Source organism: Zonotrichia leucophrys, chromosome 1A (assembly GCF_028769735.1).
Source record: "Zonotrichia leucophrys gambelii isolate GWCS_2022_RI chromosome 1A, RI_Zleu_2.0, whole genome shotgun sequence".
Classification (NCBI taxonomy): Eukaryota; Metazoa; Chordata; class Aves; order Passeriformes; family Passerellidae; genus Zonotrichia; species Zonotrichia leucophrys.
In genome coordinates, this window is record NC_088170.1 from 65,153,681 (window position 1) to 65,178,174 (window position 24,494).

General features: G+C 42.8%; 1 protein-coding gene across 2 annotated transcripts in view; it reads left to right on the forward strand.

Annotated features, from left to right (window-relative positions):
- The first annotated feature begins 11,372 nt into the window (after positions 1 to 11,372).
- FRMD4A (FERM domain containing 4A) overlaps positions 11,373 to 24,494 on the forward strand; it is a 370,654-nt gene continuing 357,532 nt past the window's right edge. Inside the window, exons 1-2 of one of the 2 annotated variants that reach the window (XM_064703006.1) lie at positions 11,373 to 11,440; positions 11,811 to 11,945. In XM_064703006.1, coding sequence (XP_064559076.1) covers positions 11,901 to 11,945 — 45 coding nt within the window. In that variant the 5' untranslated portion in view covers positions 11,373 to 11,440; positions 11,811 to 11,900. Of the gene's footprint in view, positions 11,530 to 11,810; positions 11,946 to 24,494 lie in introns of both variants that reach the window. The other variant, XM_064703005.1, reaches the window with a different exon arrangement.

The window sequence follows — 24,494 nt, forward strand, 5'->3', positions numbered from 1 at the left end:
GCAGGGCAGAGGCAGGTGTCTGTGGGTGGCTTAGCAGTCAGTCAGCTGGGTTAACACAGAGTCACAAGAGTTTGCCCCAAGAGTCAGTCGCTTGGCCCACTGTGGGCATCAGTCTGTGATGGGGATGTTCAGCCTGCTGATGCTTGAATAAGGCAATTGTCTTTTGTGTATTCCTCATCTGTACCTTCCTCCACTTTCTGGGCTCTTAATAGAGCCTGGCCTGAGCCCAGCAGGGCCTTTTAGATTTCAGACTCCTTTTGTCACTTCAGGTTGGTTGGATGCCAAAATCTCTGAGAAGGAGATGGAGCTTTCCATCTCCTCACTGCTCAGGGCTGTGGAGAGTGCTGGCCCTTCATCTGGCAGACACAGAGTCTTGGGAAAGAGCTTAAACACATCTTCTTGTCCCTTGTGCTTGTGGGATTTGAGCTGTGGAGCACTCTGGGGTCACCATCACAGTGCTGTGCTCACACCTGGTATCTCTGTGGCTGTGCCTGAGGCAGGGCCAGTAATTAATGGCTGAGAGAGAGTGAGGAACAGAGGCTTGATAAGGTGCTTTAAGGCAAACCCCAACAGGGATGGGGAAAAGCCAGTGTTTCTCCTAATAAGCTGAGGAGGTAGCCACCTTCCCAGTTGCAAACTGAGACAAGTAACAGTTTTTCCAATGGTTTAAAGTTGGTCCCCTGAAAAGAGAGATTAATTTCTTCAGGTCTGGTACTATGCTTGCAACCAATAGATGAGAAGTGGTGAGGAATGGTTTTGTACACAGACCTGTGTCACTGCCTTTACACCCACAGATCTGAAGGGTGGTCACTCTGTGGACTCACCTGTTAATTGCTGTGGTCTAGAACAACATTTGCTCTTCCTTTCCTCATAATATAAAAGCTACTGTGCTTAATGTGATCCATGGTGACCCCTGATGTCTAGGTGTAGAGCATCCTTGACAGAGCCTTATCTGTCTACATCATTAGCCAGAGACAACAGACATCCAAAAATCTCTGACTGATGTGGCAACTTCCAAATATCCCACCAATTTTGGTTCCTGGCAAGGGGGGGGAAGAAAATTAGGAAAACAGAAAAAAAACCCCATATGTGGAAAACTGGACATATAATGTCCCTATATGGGCCTGGAGACCCAGGTCCTGGGTGTTCAGGGATGTTGTAAAGAGAACCTGATTAGATCAAATGGAGAATAAAAGTGTCTTTCAAAATTGAGTTAGATGGGAAACCATAAAAGACTGGACTTAGGATTCATAAAACCAATATTCATTATGAAGTTGCTTTACTGTGAAATCACTGTTGGCTCTTTAATACTGTTAAACATAAAATACAGTAACTATTCTGCAAACTAATTGCCAAGAAAAAAGAGGTAATCCATCTTGGCATTTGTTTATATGCAATGAAGTTTTATAATCTAATTTGCAGATTACCAGCCATGATATTTAAGGCAATTAATGGGCTGAGCTGAATTGCTCACTCCCTTATGTGAGGTTTTCACAGAACATATTTCTGGACTAAGGAAGGGTACTTAAAATTCTGCACTCACTTCTGTTTATTAATGGCCGTGCTCCTCTGGAACTGTAGATGTTACCTTGTGAACACAGTTCTGGTTTTATTGCTGCTCCTATAAATTAGTAACTTGCAACAGTAATTCAGAAATGAATAAAACTAATTTTCCTTTTTATTTCAAAATTTACTTCAGTTAAATATGTCATTGTTACCCTGAGTACATTATGAAACAGCAGCTGAATGATAAACCCTTAACGCTCTGATAACTCCCTCTGGCAAACACCAACATCCTGACTGCTGTAAATATTCTACATGCAAAAAACCTCTGAGTGTAATTTTACATCTTACTGCTCTGAGTGTAATTTATTTTTCTTTCCATCTTAAACCACTGTTTCTTCCATCTCATTGTGGACTGTCAGCTCCTCAGTGTGAGCAATGCATCTCACTTAGGTCACGCCACAGCAGTCACTGCTGAATAGCTGTGGTAGCTTGGGAGGTTACAGTGCAGGGCTGGAAGCCAGGTGAACAGGTTGGGAAAGTGTTCATCACTTTCCTGTCCCCTGAGCCCACACTTTGCTCAGAAGTGAAGGGTTATCCCAGGTCTAGTAAGGTGTGTGTACCGTGTCTAACACCACAGGGTCAGCTACGTCTCTGATGGAAATCCAAGATAAGCAGCTGTGGTACAAACAAATAGTTTTGCCAGACCAAGAGTAGATGCTGTATTTTTAGCCTGTGCTATTTTTCTTCCTCAGCCCAAGGGGGATGACAAACCTCTTTGTAAATCCCATCCTTGGCAATCTTGGCATGATTTTCTTGTTTTTCTAAGGGAACCTTCCCCATAATCACTTTTGTCTCCTTCTGGGTTTGTCTCAAGCAAACAAATGGCAGCGCCCGGAGTAGTCAGCAGCCTCCAGGACCTGGGCCTGTGGTTTGCATGCACCCTCAAAGGTACAGGTAGCTCTGCAGTGGTGCTTCCTGATCTCACAGCATGTACTACCAGGCAATTGAGGGCAGCTCCCAGTGCTGGTGCTCAAACTGAGATTTGCTGACAATGTTGAAATGGTCATTTAAGATTCTGCAGTAGCCAGTGGAGAGAGCCCAGTCTCTCCAGAGAACAGTCATCCCATTTGAAGATTAATAGGGTGTGTAACCTCCCCTCTGGAGCTGCATGTGTTAGTCCATTGACTGATGAGGAAGCTCTAATGGGTTATCTTTGGCTGGATGTCTTTGCTCATAAATTGTTTTTACTAGGTTAGGTGACTCCTGGTCTGAGGACAGGAGCTAAGAATAGACAGCTCTCAGTGCCACTTGCATTCAGGTACATATTATTTGATTTTACTTGTCTGACTGTCTGCCCTAAAGCACTATGCAGCAGAAGTCACTTTACTTAACATCCAGCCAAACACCAGAATGAAGTCCACACTGTGCAGAAGCTGTTATGAGGCTGAGAGGCAGAGGCTTAGGCAGGAGAACAGAGAGGTTTCACAGGGGAATATAGGTGGGCCTGAAAAAATGGGCATTGTTCCATCACAGACTGTCCCTGAGGATGGAGGCAACACTTACAGTGCTGCCCTGAAAGGACCCACAGTGCTTGAGCTCAAAGCCTTCAAACCTTTCCAAGCATTGAAAACTGGTCCACTTGATGTGCTGAGGTTCTTACTAAAGAAGTCTCAAAAGGTCAACTACACCTTTCAGACCTAAGGACAGTGCATAGGGCAAAAATTGGAATTTCCAGATCCTCTATAATCCCTACCACTTACTTATAGTCCTGTACAGAAGCACTTATTCCTGTTTGTATCATGATTTTTTAATCAGACTTGGGTGGCCATCTTTATGCCTGCAATATATTAGCCTGAAAACATATTTAAGAGCTGATTGAATGCATAATGAGATGCACTGAGTAAAAAAATAATTTGAATGCTCATGTCTTTCCTAGAGAAACAGGAAATTGCATGATCTGTAGAAATATGAGGCATAGTGTAGCAAAGGTGTCAGATCTCATCTGAAATAATGTAGAGGCTGCTGGTCAGTGCTGTTCAGGGAAGAAAAATCCTAGCTGATGTGGGTAGCAAAGGGTTTCTAATGAAAAGAGACAGTCTTTTTCTTGGCAGGCTGCTGGAAAATTCACAGAGGGCAAAACAAAAGCTCAGAAGAAATTTGGTTATCTCAAATGCATCTGGAGTAAGTCATTAGGAGCCAGAGCTACTTCATTGGAATATGTTGTCAGCAAAAAAACTAACCACTAGTTATCAATAGATGTAGATTGGAAGTTAAAAAAGCACAGTAAAACAAAATCTGAAAAGTTTTTTAGCACAGTTACACAGAGATTGACTATAGAACTAGCCTTGTTGATGAGAGATGAGAGATATCTCACCCAAGGCTCTTCTAAATGAATACTATAATAAAAAGAAAAAAACTGAATTGGTTGAAAAGTTCTTCTTAAGTTCACTAAATTCACCTGCACAGGTGCACATTAGGTCAAGTAGCACAGGTAGAGCCCAACAGATCATGCAGCAACACTGAGGAATGCATTTCCAGAAAACAAATACAACTGCAGCAGTGATGCACATTTGCAGACTCCACACCCTCCACTGGGTCTCTGTGTTCAGCTGGACTCATGATATCTGAGTCTGCTGAGGCCATAATCTTGTAAATGTCAAATTAATATTAAACAATCATAATATGAAGCCCAGACCTTTCAAATTGAGTAAGATGGTTATTGAATGTTAATTACTATGCCTCTATTAAGTCATACTTCGAGTTACGACATGTTTATTTTTCTAGTTATTAACCTTCAGGGTTTTTTAAATTAGGATTGTCCCAGTGCACCGTTAGTGTTAAGTTCTTGCATGCTAAATTAAATAGAATATAAGCTGGAAGAACATAGGAGGTCAGCTTTCTGAATACTTTAGTGTTAGGTTTTTCTTTAATCTGCATCTTTCCTTGCCAGAGGTTTAAATGCCACAGGCTGTTTCATGAAGTAGAGGGAGTTTGGAGTTTCTCTGGGAACTGGACTCCTCTCCTGGCTTGCTTGGTGTGGGGTGAGATAATTGTGTAGGGATGTACTGGGGAATGTACTGGGAAAAAATAAAATTTCCCTGTTTAGGACAGAAGCGGCTCTTGCCCAAGGCCGCCCAGTCCCTGCTGAGCTCAGAGCACAAGTGTGGAACTGATGGATGGGAGATGCAGGAGATGCTGTGTGACCGTGTTCACAGGGATCTTAGGAAGAGGGAAGAGACGAGGATCTGGCTCCATGTTTCAGAAGGCTTGATTTATTATTTTATGATATATATTACATTAAAACTATACTGAAAGAATAGAAGAAAGGATTTCATCAGAAGGCTAAGAGTAGAAAAGAAAGAATGATAACAAAGGTTTGTGGCTTGGATTCTCTGTCCGAGCCAGCTGACTGTGATTGGCCATTAATTAGAAACAACCACATGAGACCAATCCCAGATGCACCTGTTGCATTCCACAGCAGCAGATAATCATTGTTTACATTTTGTTCCTGAAGCCTCACAGCTTCTCAGGAGGAAAAATCCTAAGGAAAGGATTTTTCATAAAAGAGTCTGTGACAGTGCTGCTGGGTGTCAGCTCCCACTGGCCAGGGCTCTGCTGGAGATTCCAGGAGCTCAGCTGCCAAATATCAGGTGCAAGATACCAGGATTCCTGAAATCTTGCACAGGCTGAAGGGGAAGATGGAAGACAGGAGTCTTTCTCATGTTGAGAGGCAGAAGAAAGTAGGGCAGACTCACCTCAAAACTGAGACAGGAGTAGCAATGTGACAGATGTTCCTGTGCAAGGACAGTTGGTCAGCTCAGAGTCCACTCACTGCTGCTGGTGGGAACGCACCCCACTTCCCACTCATATTTCTCATATGTGAACATGGCCTGCTGCTGTAAACCAGAATCCTTACTACTGGCTCACCTCTCTGGGCACTCCACTTCCCATACTTACCCACATGAGGTTTTTCTGGCCTTTTGAGGTTTCTTGAAAGTGGGCATTTTCTTGAAAGGCTGGACAATGCCTCATGGTTGGCATAAAGTTGACAAGAAGCCTCAATTCTCTTCCCAGCCCAGCAGCTTCTGCAAGGGGACTCTGGCCTGGTATTCTTATTATTCTTGTTTTGCCAGGTATCACCCTCACACTTGTGGAAAAGTGCAATTTTTTGCAAGGATTTTTGTACTCTAGTGACAGTCACCATTGTGAAGAAGTGTCATCAGAAGGTCCAAGAAATGTCTCTGCCTCTGTGGTGGTAGATCAGGAAAGTTTTGTGTAATCTCACTCTTGTCCATTCAATAGATGATATTTCCAGTACTCTTCTTGTTCCAAAGCAGTGTCTGTCAAAGCTAATTAGTGCTCAGACATAAATCATCTGGAGAGTGAGACTGCTCAGCAAGGAGCAGCCTGTGGGTTGCTTGCACAGCTCTACAGACAAATGATTCAGAGAGTTGAATCAGGGAAGCTTTCAGCACTTGGATGGAGCCAGAGCCTCTGGTTTATATCACTCATGAGCTGCACTTTTTTTTTTTTCTTAGTGAATAGTTGCCAAAAAAAGCAAGGCAAGGGAAGTGTGCCAATCAGCAAAATTAGAGATGAGTTTGAAATCAATCCTTCTCCTAGCCAGTGTCATATTCTAGGTATCCACCTAACCTGGATAGATTTCTAAGAATATTTTCTGCAATATCTCCTCATTGAGGGAGGAAAGTATTTTCTCAAACACTTGATAGGGGACCCTTCACCAAGTTCACCCTAAAGAGTGGCAGTGGAGGAGGAGGCTGACCAGAGACTTTCTCCTGCAGATATCTACACATGGTGGCTTCATCTGGCAGTCTGCTGGCTCCAGGAAATTATATTTCTCTTCCTATTTGGTATTTATTTGGCAGCCTGGAGGGTCATGCTTATCACTGCATTTATAATTATCAAAAGCTTCTAAGAGAGTTTTCAGAAGAAACAGTCCCAGCTCTGCTGAGATCTGTTTGTGGGGCATGACAAGTGACTTTTAGAGCAATTGGGTTGATGGAAGGGAACATAGGAAAACAAATTCAGTAAGTTCTTTCAAAATCTTTTTTAAAGCTGAGTGAATTATTCACAATGAATAATTTACTTCTTTGCATCAGGCTTTTATCTTCTTTGGGGATATGCTACAAACAGAATGTAGGTCCTCACATTTTGTCTGTTTGAATTATATGAATATTTTTTTGGGAATTTTCTACAGCTTGGTTAAGCATCTTAGACTTCCAGCTTTGTTACTTTCTTGTACAACGTTGTATGAAATGGTTTCCTCCTTTGTGGATTAAAGAAGAAGCACTTCTGCCATGGCCATTCATCATGCAAATTTGATTTCTGTGACTAACACACACTTGACAATAATCATTAAAGTTCCAGTAAATAGTTTAGATGCATGAGAAACACATGAATGGGTATAGGGAATTAAATAGACTCAGACAGCTTTTCCTATTCTTACACCATATATTCTTTTCACACCACTGAAAGCTCATAGTTCTTTAAATTTAATATTAAATATTTACAAGCATGGCATGAACTTTGATATATCTCAAGGTCCAGTGCTTGTTGGGCCCTCCATTGATTTCTTGGATTTGTAATTGTCTAGTAAATGGGTGTGATTCTGGTCATGCCATTGCTTATGGTAGTATCCTCAACCTTAATGTATATTTTCATGTCAAAGCAGTAGCAGGAGTTGCTTCATTAACTCCTTATAAATTGAAGCTTTTACTCCTCTTGATAGAATAATTCTTTCTTGATATGCCTTTGCTGAAACAAGTGGCCTCCTGGCACTTGTCATATAACTAGACAACATTTCACTCAAACACATATCTGTGATGCAAGAAGGCAAATCAAAATTCATGACAGGATTATGTTCTCTCACAAATGTCACAGCTGACTGGAGGGACAACTTTGACTTTGAGTGGTTAAACATATATGGTAGCAGTGCTTGGGAAATTTACTTTCACTGAAAAGCAGAGCTCCTATTTGCTTGTTGAAGAAAAAAAAAAACAGGAAATAATAAGAAATATAAGCTCTGTACCAGATGGAATCAAGTCTTGCAATTAACTCTGAATTCTGTCTTGCCTTTATTCATACCTTTAGTAACACCTTCTTCACAGTCTCCTGTTGAGGACAGCAGGTGCCCATCAGTTTCTGGATATCCATGAACAGGCAGCACAATGTGCTTCCAGCAGAGGTTTTTCCTACCACATTGCATTAACAGAACCTCAAATTATGTGCCCAGCAACCACCAGCTCTAACAAAGGTGACCCATTTTACATTGATATTGCATATTTATGCTTATTTATCCCTGTAAAAGTTCTACCAGTGGTAACACTGGAATTGGAGGACGCGTCTATATGTAAACCAGTCTACAAGGGCTTTGTGTCTTCTTACTGGTATCAATTTTCCTTTTATTAGGAAAATTAATTAAAATATATAATATAAATATAAAATATATTTATATAATTAAATATAATATATAATATAGAAATATATTTATATAATTATATATACTTATATAATTAAATATATATATAATATAAAATATATTAAATTAATCCACAGTTTGCCATAATATTTTTTCTTTGAGTGATTGTAAGCAGTTACTTTGTTGACCAATTGTAGGAGCTATTTATCTTAAAATACAGGGGGAGAAAAACAAGACACCTAATCAATTATTTTGCTAAGGTCTCAGAATCATGGAGCAGAGAAACATAAAATTGATGAGGTTGGAAAAGACCTCTGAGATCATCAAGTCCAACCTGTGACCAAACACCACCCTGTCAACCAGACCATGGCACTGAGTGCCACATCCAGGTTTCCTTAGATACCTCCAGGATGGTGACTCTACCATCTCCCTGGGGAGCCTCTTCCCAGGCCTAATTACCCTTTTTGAGAAGAAATTCTTCCCCATGTTCAATATAAACTCCCTTGGTGCACCTTGAGGCCTTGTCCTCTCACCCTGTGGCAGGTTAGCCAGGAGCAGAGCCCGACCTGCACATGGCTGCACCCTCCTGTCAGGGAGCTGTAGGGCCTGAGCCTCCTTTTCTCCAGGATGAACAATCCCACCTCCCTCAGCTGATCCTCATGGGACTCATGCTCCAAACCCTTCCCCAGCTCCATTTCCCTTCCCTGAACCCCTTCCAGCACCTCAGGGTCCCTCCCGAACAGAGGGACCCAGAACTGAGCACAGCACTCGAGGTGTGGCCTCAATGTCACAGCTTTAGGCCTTGAAGCAAAACCACAAGTCTGTAGTTTTATCTGTCTATCCAACAAGTTCCTTTGAAAAATTTTTCTTCTTGTCTCCTGCGAGCCTGCAGTGAATAATGATCTATGTTTTTCCTCTTATGCTACGAAAATTATTCAGGTAAATAGTAGAAAATGGCTAAGTCGTAGGTAAGTTTGCAAATATACCTTGAAGCCATAGATCATATACTTGTACACAGATGGCTCCCTACAGATGATCATTACTCTGAGACTTGCAGAACTCAGGAAAAACCTAGAATTTTCTCAAGGACACCACAAATCATAACCAGCTCCTGGTGTTTGACAAATTTTACTGAGCTCAACTGTGGAGTGAATTCAGGAGCTAGAGATGGAAGAACCATCCACACTTCCAGATTCTTCATTTCAGTTGAGTCCAAAAATGTAGGAATAGGCTGTTTCCTTAAAATTTCCTGGCAAAGGAGAAACCTTGCTCGGTGAATTTGAGAGCTACTGAACACGTCAGTTCTGCAGTCCCCTCCTTACAGAACTTCAGATTGGGTTAGTGTAGGGGGAAAATGAAATAGCCTTGGGATATTTGTCATGGTGCTGTTGAAACAGATTTAGTTGCATATTTTATAATCTGATGCCTTGAGACATTTTGAGACATATTTTAAAACTTACCTTAATCTTTTATTATGCATATTTCCCCTTTCAAGAGACTTTTAAGTAGCCTGTTTCTCCACTCCTTGCAACAGACTTGTCTTCATCCCTGAAGAGAAATCTCTTAGGAGGGCAGGAGCAGATCACATTGTGTTACAGCTCAGAGTTTCAGATGGTTGTGGTGAAAGGGTGACCCTCTGCAGACAGCCACAATGGGCCCTGTGATTAAAAAACACCTTGAAACTGTCTCAGCTCTTTGGTGGATTGAAGCAACTGGATGAAGGGCAGAGCTCCCTGTGCTGGGGTAACTTTGTGGATTTAAGGAAAGGCTCCTGTTCTCTCCCAGTGGAGATGACTTATACACAGGGGGTGGTGACAAGCACATGTGTGATCACAGGCGCTGCATTCACTGCAGGGAAAAAGGTCAGCTCTCAGAAACAAATCAGTAAATGCCACCTCCAGGTGTAGGACAAGGGACTTTGCATGAGTGTTGTTGGTGTCTGTGACCCAAAACCAAGGAGATCATCCCAGAAAATGCTGCCTTCTGTGTCCATGAGTGAGTTCAGCTCTTGAGAGGTCACCCCTTTGTGCATGAGTGGCTTCCCCCTCCCACATCTCTTGGTGGAAAACAATGTGCTGGCAGAGGGAAGCCCTTGCCTTCACCACCCAGGCTTGGTGACACAGCTGGTGGGGAGGGGAGTGGATTTCACTGATCTGTGGATTTAAATTAAACAAACCAAGTTTCCCTATCTTAAAATACAGAGGGAGAAAAAGTCACATGCCCCATAGGAAAGGGGAGGTATGGCTGTGCCACAGATGTCCTGGATGACCTTCCTGGCAATGTCTGCAGGACATTGGTCACTGTGTTCCCCCCCAGGTCACTGTGTTCCCTTTGTTAAAGCACAGTGAAAGGTGATCAAGAGAGTTTGGGCAAACAATACTCCAGAGCTGTACATGCCAGAGCTGACCTGCCAGATGTAACTTCCAGAACACAAGGAAGGATTTCTGCTGCCTTCATGGAGACAGTAATTTGATTCTCTTTTCTAACCTGGTGCCAATTTCTATAAAAGTTGCAGGAATGACATGTGTCAGAGAATTCAACTCTGGCTGAATTTGTCTGAAACTTTTAATTAGGTTCCAAAATCATGGGGGGGGGGGGGGGGGGGGAGGGAGGGGAGTGTGCACGTGGGAGTTGGAAGATGAACAGACATTGTCATTAGATGGAGCCTAACATTTTAGGAAACGAAGCCAAAATTCTGCTCTTTCAGAGGGGCGATATGAATGTCGACACACTGAAATCCAGAAGGCTTCTGACCCCCACAAAACAGGCCTCTGCCAGGTCTGTCAGGGCATACCTGCTTTAGAGGACTGGCCTTCCTACCAGGGATGCTCTGTTTATTTTTTAAAGGCTTTCAAGAGCCACCTTCCATTTGCACCTAGCATTTAAACAAGGGGCTTATTTTCAGGGTTAATTTGTCTCTGCGCCTTAAGCGGGCACATTTTGATGATTAGCCACGGGAGCTCGGGGGGTTTGCAGCAGTCTCTCCTTGAGAAGGGATGGGATGAGAAGGGAAAAGGGAAGGGATGAGAAGGGAAAGAAGGGAAGGGGGGGCTGCCTGGCTGCCGTTTCCATGCAGTACAGGCAGCGTGATCAGAGCGCTAACACAACAGCCTGTGTAATTACATGTTTCTGCAAAGTGTGTTAGCTCCATGGGGAGCTGAGTCCATTTGGAGGGGAGGAGGAGGAAGAGACTTTCTTTGAGGGGGGGGATAAGGTGAAAAGGGTCAGTGAGTAACCCAGCTCTGGCTGGAATAGGATAAAGGTAATTGTTACTCTCAAGTGAGCACCGGGTGGCTCTGGCTGCTCTCACTGCTCATGTCTGTGCTGTGCAGGCGTCTGTTCTGCCGAGCAGGCGAGAAGAGAGGAGAGGTTTGACCCTGTTGGGAGCGGTACGTGGCGGGGTTTGACGTGGTTTCTGCGCCAGCATCACCAGGGCAGGCAGGAAGATGCAGAGTCAGGGGCACGGCACTTCTGTGCTGCCCAGGATTTATTTAGGTGCAGTAAGGGACCATGGCAATTAAGAACAATTAATGACAGTCTGCGAGCTGGGGCAGGGGGAGGATGGCTTGGACCTAACCTGTCATGTAGGTGTTTGATACATGTCCTGTGCTGCTGCTGCTGCTGATTTCTGTGGCGGCGTGCGCCTGAGCTTTAAATATCCTGCAGTTCCCGATATCTTGTTTCTCCAGCCGGCTCTCTGTTTCATTTTCCTCTTCTCTCTAGTGTAAAATTTGGCCTAGCTTAAGCTTCTTTCCCTGGCTGTGAAGGTTATTTCTTTCCCTCCTCTCCTCCCCACCCCCTCATCCCTCCTCTCCTCCTCTTGCAAATGCTCTCCGACCCTGATTTGGGGTTTCTCTCCCTGCAGTGAGCCGTGGGCTCTGTGGATGCTTTGCTGTGACGGAGGGCCGAGGGCTGACCAAGTCGTGGGGAGGATTTGTATGTAGGAAGAGAGGAGATGGCTGTGCAGCGTGCTCCCGAATCTGCTCTGAGCTTGCTGATGGTAAGTGCTCGCTGAAATCCATTTGGGAAAGGGGGGTGGGCAAGGGGAGCTGCACCGCACGGATTCAGGGCTCCAAATCCATGGGGGGATTTTGTGTGAACCGGCGCTTGGCTTTTACGGGTCCCAGGGAACTTTGCAAGAGGCTCATCTGGGGCTTGCAAGGAGACATTCCTCCCACGATGGGTTTTGGCACATCTGGACCGATGCTCAAGGCAGGATTTTGAAGTCACCTTTCCGGCACTCGTGTTCGGGTTTATCCTGAGCAGCAGATTTCATTTTGCTCATTAAATCAGTGTCTTGAATTCTCACGTCCTCCTGCTTTTGCCCTTGCTTGACTGTGAGACAACTTAAAAGATGAGAGGGAGAGCTTGATTTCTCTGCTGTTTGGGAGGCATGTTGTCAGCTGTGACCAGGCTGAGCTGTGCTATCACCTGGGGAATGCTCCTCTAATGCAGTGAATCGCCATTCCCCTTCTGCAGAGTGCCAGATCTCCTCCTGACTGCAGAGCACAGGGTAATGACTGGTGTTTATCCGAGCTGTTTGCTGCAACATGTTGAGCCACTGACCTACTTCTGAAAGTTCTGCATATTTATAATATTTTAAAGAAGATTATTTAGAACACGTGGCTGACTCTAGAAACGTGCCAGTGTCCTGCTGCAATTAAAGTAAGCCCTTTTGGTGGGGTATTAGAGTTGCTTAGCTTTACTGATTTTATTTTTTTTTTTTTTTCCTCTCTCTGGTACTTCTGTTGCCATTTTCTGTGCAGCAGCATCAGAGATGATTTTAATGTAAAATCTCTGCTGGATGTTTTTCTATCTAAATGTCACTGTAGCATTTCTGCTGGAGAGTTGTTGTAAGTAGCATGTGTGTGTGTGCACATGTGCGTGAGAATGCATAGATACATAGGCATTATATACATATTTATATAATTATTGTCATTACCACTGATCTCTTCTGATTGCATTAGGAAATGGTCTCTAGCACTCAGAGACATGATGAGTTTAGTAAAGGGAATGCTGCAGCATAAGAGCCCTGCAGTGCCTAAGGTTGTTAACAAAGGTCAAGTTGAGAAAAGCAAATTTTATGTCCATTACTCAAAATGCTAAACATGCTATTAAAGCTCTGCATGGTTTGTTTTATATTTGTCAGTGACTGACTTGCTGTGCAAGCTCATTTTATTTCCTCTTGCTTACCTCCGGCCTTCCTGGCTTTGTAAATGACCTCTTTCTAATTTCTCTTTTAAAAATAAATTGATGAGTGTCTGTAACCCTTATGTCATTGTTTGGGCTCTAAATGCTTTTAGTTTCAGTACCCTCTGAATTCTGGAGTTAAGCCTCTCTTTCCTCAATCTCTGTACTCCTTGAACAGACCTTGTCAAACTTCAGTGCAGTGCCAAGCTGTCAGCAAATTTTCCCTTCTAAAATGTGGCTTTCTGTGGCTACACAGCCTTGCCCTGTTGTTATTTTTAGGGCATTTCCAGAGCTCTGGCCTGTAACCAGGTCTCCTTGGGACTCTTCACCTTGGGCACAGCCCCAGGAGATGGGCTGGATTGGGTTGGGGGTCCACAGCCAGAGGGGCTCCTGCCTTGGACCCTGTGGATGGCTGGGGGATGGAGATCCATTTCTGGGCTGAGAATGGGTTAATGTCACAGTGGGCTCTGCTCTGGTACTAGAGTTTGGTTATGGGTGTGGAAAAGGTGATTTGTTATGGAAAATGCTCCACTTTGCAAACTACTTCTTTTGCCTTGGGTTTTTCGTTGGGTTGTGCATCAGCTTAGTTAATTATAGAAACCTCATCCTTTCCCCTCTGCTCTGCCTTGGCTTTGATTGCATGCCTGAGCAGGCTACCCTTGAATCAATAATAAATTCTTGCATAATTCATCCCACAATTAGCAGCTATAATGGCATCTCTTCTAAAACTGCCACCCTCTAGAGATTCAAAGATTAGATGTCTTTGGGAAGTCCACAGAAGTAGATTTTAATACTTCAGTGAGAATTCTCCAGTGAGAGAGTGTTCGTTTAGCAGTGAGAAGCATTCCAGTACTGCATTTCCCCTGCAATAGGATGCAGAATGTGCATCCAACCATCCACTTTTCATGAGGCATAATCAGCAGCAGCATTTGCCAGTGCTGCATCATTGTCTGAAAATATCTCCTTCTCCATGGGGCACCTCAGAGCACTTTGTGCTGCAAATAAAGAAACCAAGGTACAGAGCCATTAATTGCCTTTCCTGGCATTTGATGCACTGAGTGAGTGATCCAAATCAGGAGTTTTCTCATCCCAAAATCATTTTTGGTCAATGAAGAAAGATGGACATCTCTGGGCTGTGGGGCATCTTTCCTGCAGAGGGACCATTCACAGGACATGGGTATCCAGCCCCAGTGTGCCCCAGCAGAGAGCTGCTCAGGGGACCAGGTGGCACTTTGGGGTGCCAGCTGTGCTGACAGCTCAGGACTTACCTGTGTCCAGTAAATGCTACCCAGGACATGGTGTTGGAGTGGCCAAGAGCAGTTCCCAATTGCACATTTCTTGTGCATCCATTATCTCATACACCTGCAGTCTTAGGTGGACAGATCATGCTTCTCTTTAGTGAAAAAAATATTGGCTATATAATTAATTAATCTTAATTGATTTTTAAAAAATTTATATTGCTCTCTAGCCAGTTCAATACTCTGGTGTGTTTTCCCCCTTGTTTATAGTGATTATTTCTTTTTCTTTTTCCCTCCCAGACCAGAGAAAAGGCTCAATGAAGGAGAATTTCAGTCTTAAACATATATTTTCCTAATATAAAGATATTGCTGTCATACAAAAACTGCAGTCTGCAAATATAACTGCAACTTGTCCACTTTGGTAAATATCTTGTGGTGCAAATGCCTCTGGAATGTGCCTGCTCTGCAGGACTCCTGCCTCTCCTCTGCCTTGCTCCAGAAATCACAGGAGATGAGGGATGTTGCCTGGTATAGCATGAAGGAAGTTGGGCAGAACTCTGCCCAAAGTGACTCTGCCTGTGGCATTATCAAATCATTAAAACAGAGCTTCCTCAGCTTCTGGGAGTCAAGAGAGAGGAGCATCTAAGCATGAAATAGCAAATTCCATGTCTTGTTAGGACTGATAACACCTGCTGTGTTAGGATCATTAATACTGATGGGAGTGATACCAATAAGTTTTTATGTCTGTCTTATTAGTATATTGTAAAATTTTAAAGCTGCAGACATATTGACTGCACATATCTTAACAGCACAATAAGTTACGATACCTGGTGTCTCTTGAGACAGCATTACTGCATCTCCTGAAAATACATCTCAGGGACTTGACTTCCAAACTATTCTAGGTCATGACACTAACACTAATTAATCTGTGTTAAGTGACAACAGAGGTTTCAATGAGCAACATCTGTAGCTCAGTGTTTACCAATTAATCTAATCGTGAAATGGTAGGGAAGAGAAGCATGGTTCTCTGTTTGCAGTAAAGCTCCAGCTTCTAGCTTCATCTAGCTGCTCTCACCCTCTCCATCAAGATGAAGTTTTTCCCCTATTTATAATCCAGCTTTACTCTTTCTCATCTGTATATACAAATACTCTCCTTGAAGAAATAATATTACTTGAGAAAATAAATGCACTTGTAAATTAATGGTAATTGCTTGTGTTTGTAGGAGCATGATTATTTTCAGGAGTCTGTGTGATGCTTTCATGTGGTGAATTTCATTATTTTGGGTCTGACTTACGTCCAAGCTGAGGCTGGAATAGAGGTGCATGTGAAATTTCCTAAGTGACCTTCATTATATGGGCCTTGGTTATCTCTACAGTTAAGGAGAAAAAGGCCAGCAGGGAATTTGGAGCATTAACTCTGTGATGTTCACAAAGCCCAGGGTAAAGAGGGAGGTATTGGGTGGCCAGTGCAGTATCAAAGGTGCTGACCTTGGTGTTTCCTTGTTCTGCTGGGAAGCAGACACCTGCCCCAGGAAGATGTGAAAACTGCTAAATGCATCAGAAATAATTGGCATCTGAGTCATTGTCCGCTGAAAATCCCAGATTTCTGATGTGATTCCAGCCCTCCTTTTTAAGAGGGCTCTCTTTAATCATCCCTCTATCCCTCAAGGAAAGCTACACTGGAGTCCTCAAAACAATGTGAATCTCCTTGATCTGATAATTTTTCTGGAGTGTAGCAATGAACTCTTCAGAATTGCTCTTAAAGCACACTCCAAGATTTAACTGTATCCTACTAAACCCTGTGAGGGCCATGCCCTGCTCTGTTGGACTTGACAACATTCCAGATATTCCATAAATTATTTCATACGTTTAACTGCTATGTTTTATGTCTGAAGTCTGCCCTTGAGAAGACAAATTTGGTAACTAAAATGACAGAGCTTCCAAGCCCCATTTAGAGCTAGGACTGCTCCCTCCCCCCATAGAGCTGTGCTCTGTCCCCCTCAAACCTCCAGACAGATTGCAGCAGCACAGCTCGGCTTGGAGGATCATATTAAAACCTTTGGGAGCAGCAAGGTTACAGTGGAAGGATGAGGTCATTTTCTGCCTCTCTCATCTCAGGATTAAATTATTTCTGTGTTGACAGCGTGCAAAAGCCCTCGACATGCAAACCTCCTCGCTGCAACCGCATCTCCGCACCGCGCTGCCCTGGGAGGTCAATGCTTGGCACGCTCTTTCCACCAAAACAAAACCCACTCATTGCTTTCTGTGGCGTGGCGAGGAGGTTAATGCAGCTCCAGCTGATGCTGAGGCAGGGTGACAGGGTGACGTGTCACAGTGTGTGACTGGCACACACTGCTCTGGGTGTGAGCAGCGCTGCTCGGGATGGATAGCGCCTTCCCCCAGGACCCCGCTGCGCCGCTGACATCTGGCCCTCTTCAGCTTCGTGCCCAAAATGAGGTCTGTGGGGACACTTGCACAGCGAGGGGAGGTGATTATGCAGCCCTCCCCATGCTGCTTTCACAGATATTTCCACCGTGCAGGTGTGTGGGCTCCACCTGCAGCCTTGCCAGAAGGTCTGGGCAGGAGATGATAATGTGCCACGGCACCCGGAGCTCCCTGGGGAGGATCCGTGCTGGCAGGAATCTCCCTTCCTCCCTGGCTCTGCCCTTGCTCCAGCCAGGCAGTAATTTGCTAATGGGCTCCACCAGCAGCAGTAGCTGAGCTGTGCTGGTTGCTCTTTTAGAGGATGGTGTGAGAGAAGCAAATTCCTGCTTGGTGCTGCGTGGCTGCTTGCGACCGTGGACTGGGAATTTAGCCATTTCTCGTTGATAATTTCCCCTGTAGCACTGAATTATTTCTGAACTTTACTATTTGCCTTTGTAAACTTGCAGTAAGTCTTCAAACACAGTGATTTAATTCGGCTAAATGAGATTAAACACTCCCTGGGATTACTCTTGGCTTCCCCATGGTGGATGTCACCTTTTAGCCATCTGAGCTGCACGGCTGTAAAATTGTTATCCTCCCATTCTGCTCTAGTGCATGCCATCAATTTTATTTTCCCTGTCCCTCTGCTCGAGCATGCCATTGAAGAAGCCAACCATAATGTTTGCTCATCTGAATTTCATATTTATAACTATGCCTTAAAAAAGGAGTAAGAGGGATTACTGGTTTATCTTTTTTTTTTTTTTCCCTTATGTATATGGCTTTTGCTTTGTATTCTAGCTGTTCATTCTGAATGACTGATAAAATTATCTCACCAGAGATGTGGCCATTGATTTCATTTTTTTCCCCAATGCTTTAGAGCATTGCTATTTGTGGAAGAGAATTAGTGGGCACTTGAGTAAATGATCATTATGATTAATTGGAGCATTTCTACAATTAGAAGAAAAGTAACATACTAACGAGTTGAAAAGATCTTTAAATAAGTCAACTCCTTTTGACAATATATAAAAGAATAATACCACTTTGGCTTTTCATAAATAAAATGCATTGGAAAGCTTGACTGATATCCCTAAACTAAAATAAAATGTTAAAAATCCTATAATTGCCCTAATAAAGCTGCAAGGTTATAAATAGCTATTAATACATGAGAAGGACTTGTGACATTGGACAATTGCAATTTTTCCCATTCTTCGCCTCCTGGTTACCAATGTCATACTTCTGTAATTACTGTACTCATAATTTCTCAGCACGGCAATGATCCAGCCTGCTGACAAGCTAGTGTGGTTAGCACATCAGGGCTCAGAGATGCACAGAAGTCCCATGTGGATCCTTCCTCAGTACACCCCATGGAAATGCAGATTTTTGTGGTGTGGCACCTAAAGCTGCTGTGCTCAGGTGGCCAGTCCTGCCAACCCTGGTGATGGCTGCCTTGTGACTTGCTGAAAACAAAAGCCACCACAGTTTGCTGAGCCAAAATCTGGTTTGGGGGGGTCAATCAGAGAGACTGGATGGAATTTTAGGCTTTTACCAGCCAGCACACTGTTCCCAGCTCTCTGAATCCACCACAAAGGCTGCCAGGAAGTCTTTGTTTCCACCTTTGCCATCACTGGCAAACCTTGGGTAAACACCTCCCTGTGCTCCTCCAGACAGACACACACATTTTACCCCCATGTGTCTTAGTGCTTTCTGCTTTTAATTATCAGCAAGCACAGAAACTTGCAGAAGTGCATTTGAAATCAGCCATTTCACAAGGAGGTTTTAATGGCACTGAGGATCAAACTAAGCTGAACCCATCATCCATTTCAAGATATATGAACTTTCTTGTTTAAATGAGGTCTTGTGCTGGCCTGAAACTGCAGCTCTCAAAGCATGTGATCAAGGCTCCTGCTTGCTTTTTTGAAGGGTCTTATCATATGAAGGAGTCCTGCTCAGAGCCCTGTTAGCTTGCACTTGTCCAGCAGCAATGCCTGAGACCAAGTCTTGATGGAAAGCACTGAGATGCCAGTGTTCCCTGAGAAGCCTCCTGGCACAAAGACACCCACAGAGTGTCTGTATTTCATGGAAACAAAAGCCACAGTGAGCACCAGAAACATATTTAGAGGAATGGATCTACAGGCACAATCTGATCAGCTTTTTGCATCCTTCATGGGACTGAAGCTGGTAATTCCTAAATTAAAGCAAACAACTTCTACATCTAGCTCTAGTGCCTGAGGACCTTAGCTTTTCAGGTCCCCAAAAACCTAGTGATAGTGCTGAAATACAAACAACTGACCAGGACCAATAGCACTTGAGCCAACAGTGCTTGGTTTTCAGGGCATTTTGCAAAAGCCTTGCTGAAACAGTGAAATGTAATGAATGAACATAAACTGGGAGAGCACAAACCTGGGTGCAAAAATAACCTACCCCTATATCTTTGTAAATCTGTTGGAGGGATATTGGGGCACGACAAAACTTGCTTGAAAGCAGGATAGCCCTTCCTCTTCCTGTCCTTACTCCAGCACACACTCTTGGCAGTGAAGGGATGCTCTCTGCAGTGTGCCCCCCACTGTTCTCCCTCCTCTCAGTCCATTTACAACCACCAGAGAGATGAAAATTATTTTTAGGGAGGCTTTTCTAGTGCAGAAGCAGGATTCAGACAGATCCTTGCTCCACAGCATTTTTCTGTCTGTGGGCAGGCTGTGATAATCCTGGTATTGCGAGACGCTCGGCTTTGGCTCCCCGTAACTTGAGCGAAGTTAATGGAGGAGTGTTGTAGAACATATGTTTGGCTTAATATAGGTTCAAGGGGTTTTTTAGTCTAATATACAAAAATAAAATCCAAGACACCTTCACAGTAAATAAGATTGACAAGTTTTTCATTTTCCAATAATATGAGGCTAATTGAGCCGTAGTGGTCAGAGCACATTGTATTTCCTGGTAATTAATTGCTGGCTGCAATAGTTGGCTGCATAAAATGATGCCTCGGGCCATTAACCCCAGGTCGTTAGTACTCAAGGAAATGTCTAGTGAAGGTCATTATTACTGCTGCTATAGAAGCTATTGTAATAGAAAAGACTTGGCATGAGCTTTTCAGGAACTCATTTTCCCTGTTCTGGTCTCATTTCAGAGATTTGGGTGCAAAGGCTGTTCCCAATTACTCTGAATTTACATTCATTTTCAGGGTATTAAGAGTTTGCCCACTTTCGTAAAAACAGAAATCATCTAATTGGAGCGTTTGAGAGGTTGCTCATTTAGCTTTATGTGTCTTAAAATGTTGGCCTTCCCAAAAGATTGACACAGGTTTGTGCTGTCAGTCCCAGGAGAATGGAAAACCAATCTCTTGTGTTGGCATCTTCAGCAGCAAGGCACAGACTCTGGGTGGCTGGCTGTGGGGCAAATGGGGCAGTTGTTGCACCATGTGGAACCACTGGTGTTTGTGTCCTAATATTTCTGCTTTGGATTGGGTTTCCAAGGTTTTGGTGATGGACCAAAATCCTTCTCATGTGAAACAGCCTTTTTTTTTCTTTTCTTTCTTTTGCTTATATTATCACCTCTGGAAGGGCTTTCAAATCCCAGATCAAGTAGAAGCTATAGGGAAATTTGTGTTTGTGCTGTCCCTCAATCTGTTCTGTAGGTCAGAGTCCCCAAAGCAGCAGAATGATATTGTCACTGAAAAGTGAAGTTAAAAACCACAGTTGTGAGGGTTAATTTATTTCCTCCCCTGGTGTAGTTGAGAATTCTTTTGTTGTTGTTATTGCTCAAGACAAAGTGCTAACAGAACAAAAAAATAATGAGAAACATTTTTTAGCACTTTGCTTTAACAAGATATTAGTAACAATAGCACTTATTTACTACCTTAAAAGCAGTTAAACATTTTTATGTTGAATGCCGTTTTCTCTAATCATGTGTTTAAAATGGAGTGAGTATTTTGCTGAAACCAAAGTCCTTGAATCAATATTATGAGGCTGCTGGCTCAAATGACATTGTGAGGAAGCACTTCAGCTCTAAATAGACAAAATTACAGACTGCAGAATAGACAGTGATGGCACAAAAAAAAGGATGGGGGGGTTTTGTAATCTGCTGATGTTCCTAGCAGTGTTTTGCTTTTTACTTCCCCACTTGGAAATTTTGGTTTGGAGTCAGGAGTTAAATAAATTATATGAAGAGACCTATTTTACCCTCTTGGTCAATACAGAAACTTCTTTTGTCACCATCCTTATATAAGCAAAGGTTTACTTGTTCAGAGTCCCCTGCTGATGGAATACCTCTCTTCAACTCTCTTCCTCTGGATCTAATATCATTCACTGTCTTGTAAGAAATAATAAACTAACCATGCTGCTTACACTGGTTCCAACACAAATGTTTTTGTATTGTGGGAATGTTTTAGCTATTCTTCCATCAAAGCTGTGCTACTAGACTTCTTTGGTCAGGCAGGGCTTAGGTCATTTTAGGGAGTTTCTGATTTTTGGATGTACTACTTAAATCCGAAGATCTAAGTAAAGAATCATCCATGTGAAGTTCCTGTAAAAGCTTTGATGCACCAGTAGAAATTAAACCTTAACTGCAAAGCCCAGAGGGGCCTGGTTTCTTGGACATGGATCCTGTTTTGAATGTTCCTGTTTGGTTTGTCCCTTTTTAGGGATTACCCCTTCCAGATACAGGTTTTAATATTAACTTCCTAAACTTCTTCCAAGAAAATGCATATGTGCCCACATTGCAAATAAAATGTGTCTGCTGTGGCTAACCATGAATATATATGGGGAAGAGAGGAGGAGATGAGTGCTATGCACTTGCATGATGAAATGTAAACTGATTGCAGAGTTACTGAATATTTTAAGACTGTATGGCCACATAGACAAATTGAAAAACCCAGCAGTTTTGTATATGATGGGAGTAAGGAACAAGTCCTATTGGAAATCTGCATCACTGACTATAATAAAGCAGTGGTGGCTTAATTGCCAAAGCTTTTGCAAATTGAATAATATAGTAATCTCTTATGAGAGTCAGTTTTAATTTTTAATAATCTTCAATTAAGTAAGCATTCACAACACGTTTGGTATTTGGGCATTAGCACAACAGTCTCTGGGTAGTCAGTGTCATTCTTTCATATGCAGGCTGATGTCAATTGATTTTCCATGGTCAGAAGCTGTAGTTGAGTCTGTTTAAGTTCCATAAAACTTCCCTCATTGCACAAAACCATTCGTGTCTGAGGGAGAAGGATATGAGCTTTCATCTCTCAGGATCATGCTGGGAAAAGAGTGTAAATCCATATTATTCTACTTATCTCCATGACATTTCCAATTTCTACAGATGCAATCAAAAGAATTTGTCTCATTGATCTTCAAACTCCTTGACAATTTCACACTCTGAGCTCAGTGGTGTGAGCTGTTCAGTCGCCCCATTGCTTTTCATCAATAAAAGTTTGTACCTAGATCAAGACAGCACATTTGAGCTATGCATCTTGAAGATTGTTATTGGTTTACTGGTGGAATATTTATCTTCAAACTGAAATGAGTTCTTAGATGAGTCATTGCACACATACCCTGTCTTGATATTTTTAGGTGCTAAAGCCACTATTTCAATGAGGTTGAGTTGGGGAAAATTGTCCATAATGTTTCGGATGTACAATTAAAGTGCCATCTGCCTCTGTGATGCAGCAGATGTATAATTGATATTCACTGCTGATTTGCCTCTTGATTTTCTGCAGACATTGAATGCTGTAATTGTTTATACAGTATGATCCTGAATACCCATGTGAGAATTTTCCTCCTCACGTGTTCCTGACAGAAATATCACTACCATCCTCAATACTCATGAGATGGATTCATTAAAAGATAATTTGCAGATAGCTACGCTAAAATCTTACAGAAATCTAGTGAGTAAGTGAAAAACAAGTTTTCAAAAGGAGTGGATTATTCCCATAGGATCATGTTTTAATATAGGAGAGCTTGTTGGGAAAATGTAAAATGCTGATGCAAAATCTGGTTACCTTTGTACATTGATTCCAATGCAAGTTGTAGCTGGGAATAAAAAAAAAATAAAAATAGAGTTGTTTTATTTTCCCCTCCTTTTTTGCCGAGATAGAAGCTCTCTTCAGGGGAAAAATTTTATGTAGAGTAAAACCAAAAGGTCAACTGTAACATCAAAAGAACTATTTTCTCTAGGGCAAAGACTACTTAATAAAAAACAGAGATAGAAACCACAGCAGTAAATTCTGAGCAGACGGGAAAACAGAGATATGCTACTTTTTCTTTCTTCTTTATTTTTTTTTATATGCACTGTTTTTCCAGTTCAAAATTCAATCACTAAAATCTTGATCAATCAGCAGGTGTTAATTTTACCCTATGACTGGTTTCTAAGGTTCTTCTGAGAATACTCTAGACCTGGATCTGTTCACACTGAAATAAATGCACAATGTGACCAGTCACCTCAGTGGCAGGAGGTTAGTGGCTCTATTTTATATTGCTGCCCTTCTTTTTGACAACAGTGGCTTTTAAGCACATTAGCTAAACTCACTATGAAGTGGCAATGATTGCCCAGGGCTTTGCATTCGGCTCCAAAGGAAAGAAAAATTGGTGATACAGAACGTGAAACTGGCTTTGCTGCAAGTGACATTTTGAGTGATCTTTTCTTAAACCCATGCATGACTCCCAGGAACAATCAGTTCAGAGAAACCAAAGCCCATCTTGGTGCAACTTGTTTTCTTTTTGTGAGGCATTGGCTGTTGGCTGATTGCTGAGTGTAATCCAGAAGGATCCCTTGTGCTTTCCCAAGGCTGAACGTTTGCTCTCATATTTCAGTGTCTCCAGTGGTAGCTGTGCAGATAAAGGACATCATGCTGATGGTTGCAGTCACTCCTGGGGCAGCCTTAGCAAAGGACCCAGCGAGGGGCTGAGGGTGCAGCAGGAGGAAAGCACAGGGGAGGCAGAGGATGGTTTGGGGAGGGCAGGTGGAGTCAAATCCAAGCAAATGAGGTGCAATGCACTGCAGATCAGTCTGGTTCTGTGTCACAGACACATTCTATGAAAAATCCTTTCCTTAGGATTTTTTCTCCTGAGAAGCTGGGAGGCCTCAGGAACAAAATGTAAGCATTGATATCTGCTGCTGTGGAATGCAACAGGTGGATCTGTGATTGGTCTCATGTGGTTGTTTCTAATTAATGGCCAATCACAGTCAGCTGGCTCGGACAGAGAGCTGAGCCACAAGCCCTTGTTATCATTCTTTGCTATTCTATTCTTAGCTAGCCTTCTGATGAAATCCTTTCTTCTATTCTTTTAGTATAGTTTTAATATAATATATATCATAAAATAATAAATCAAGCCTTCTGAAACATGGAGCCGACATTCTTGTCTCTTCCCTCTTCCTCGGACTGTGAACACGGTCACAGTTCTGTTCAAGTTTTCTTTCACTTCTCTGTTGCTGTCTGCAGGAATCCCCCAAGTTGGAGAGAACCAGAGAGACAATGGGGAGAATCTGACAATGTTGATGCTGTTGAACATTTGCAGGAGGGAGAGGAGCTGCTTTTTTCCACAAGTCCTTTAGTCACAGCCGTGAAGGGTGCTTTGGGATAAACACAAACAGAAATCCAGCTACAGCACAATGTATGGGTCATTTTACCCATGTTTCTTCTTGCTGAGGTCTAACTGCACTCCATCATGGAGAGATGATGAGATGTGAAGGCAAGACATTTCAGACTGTTG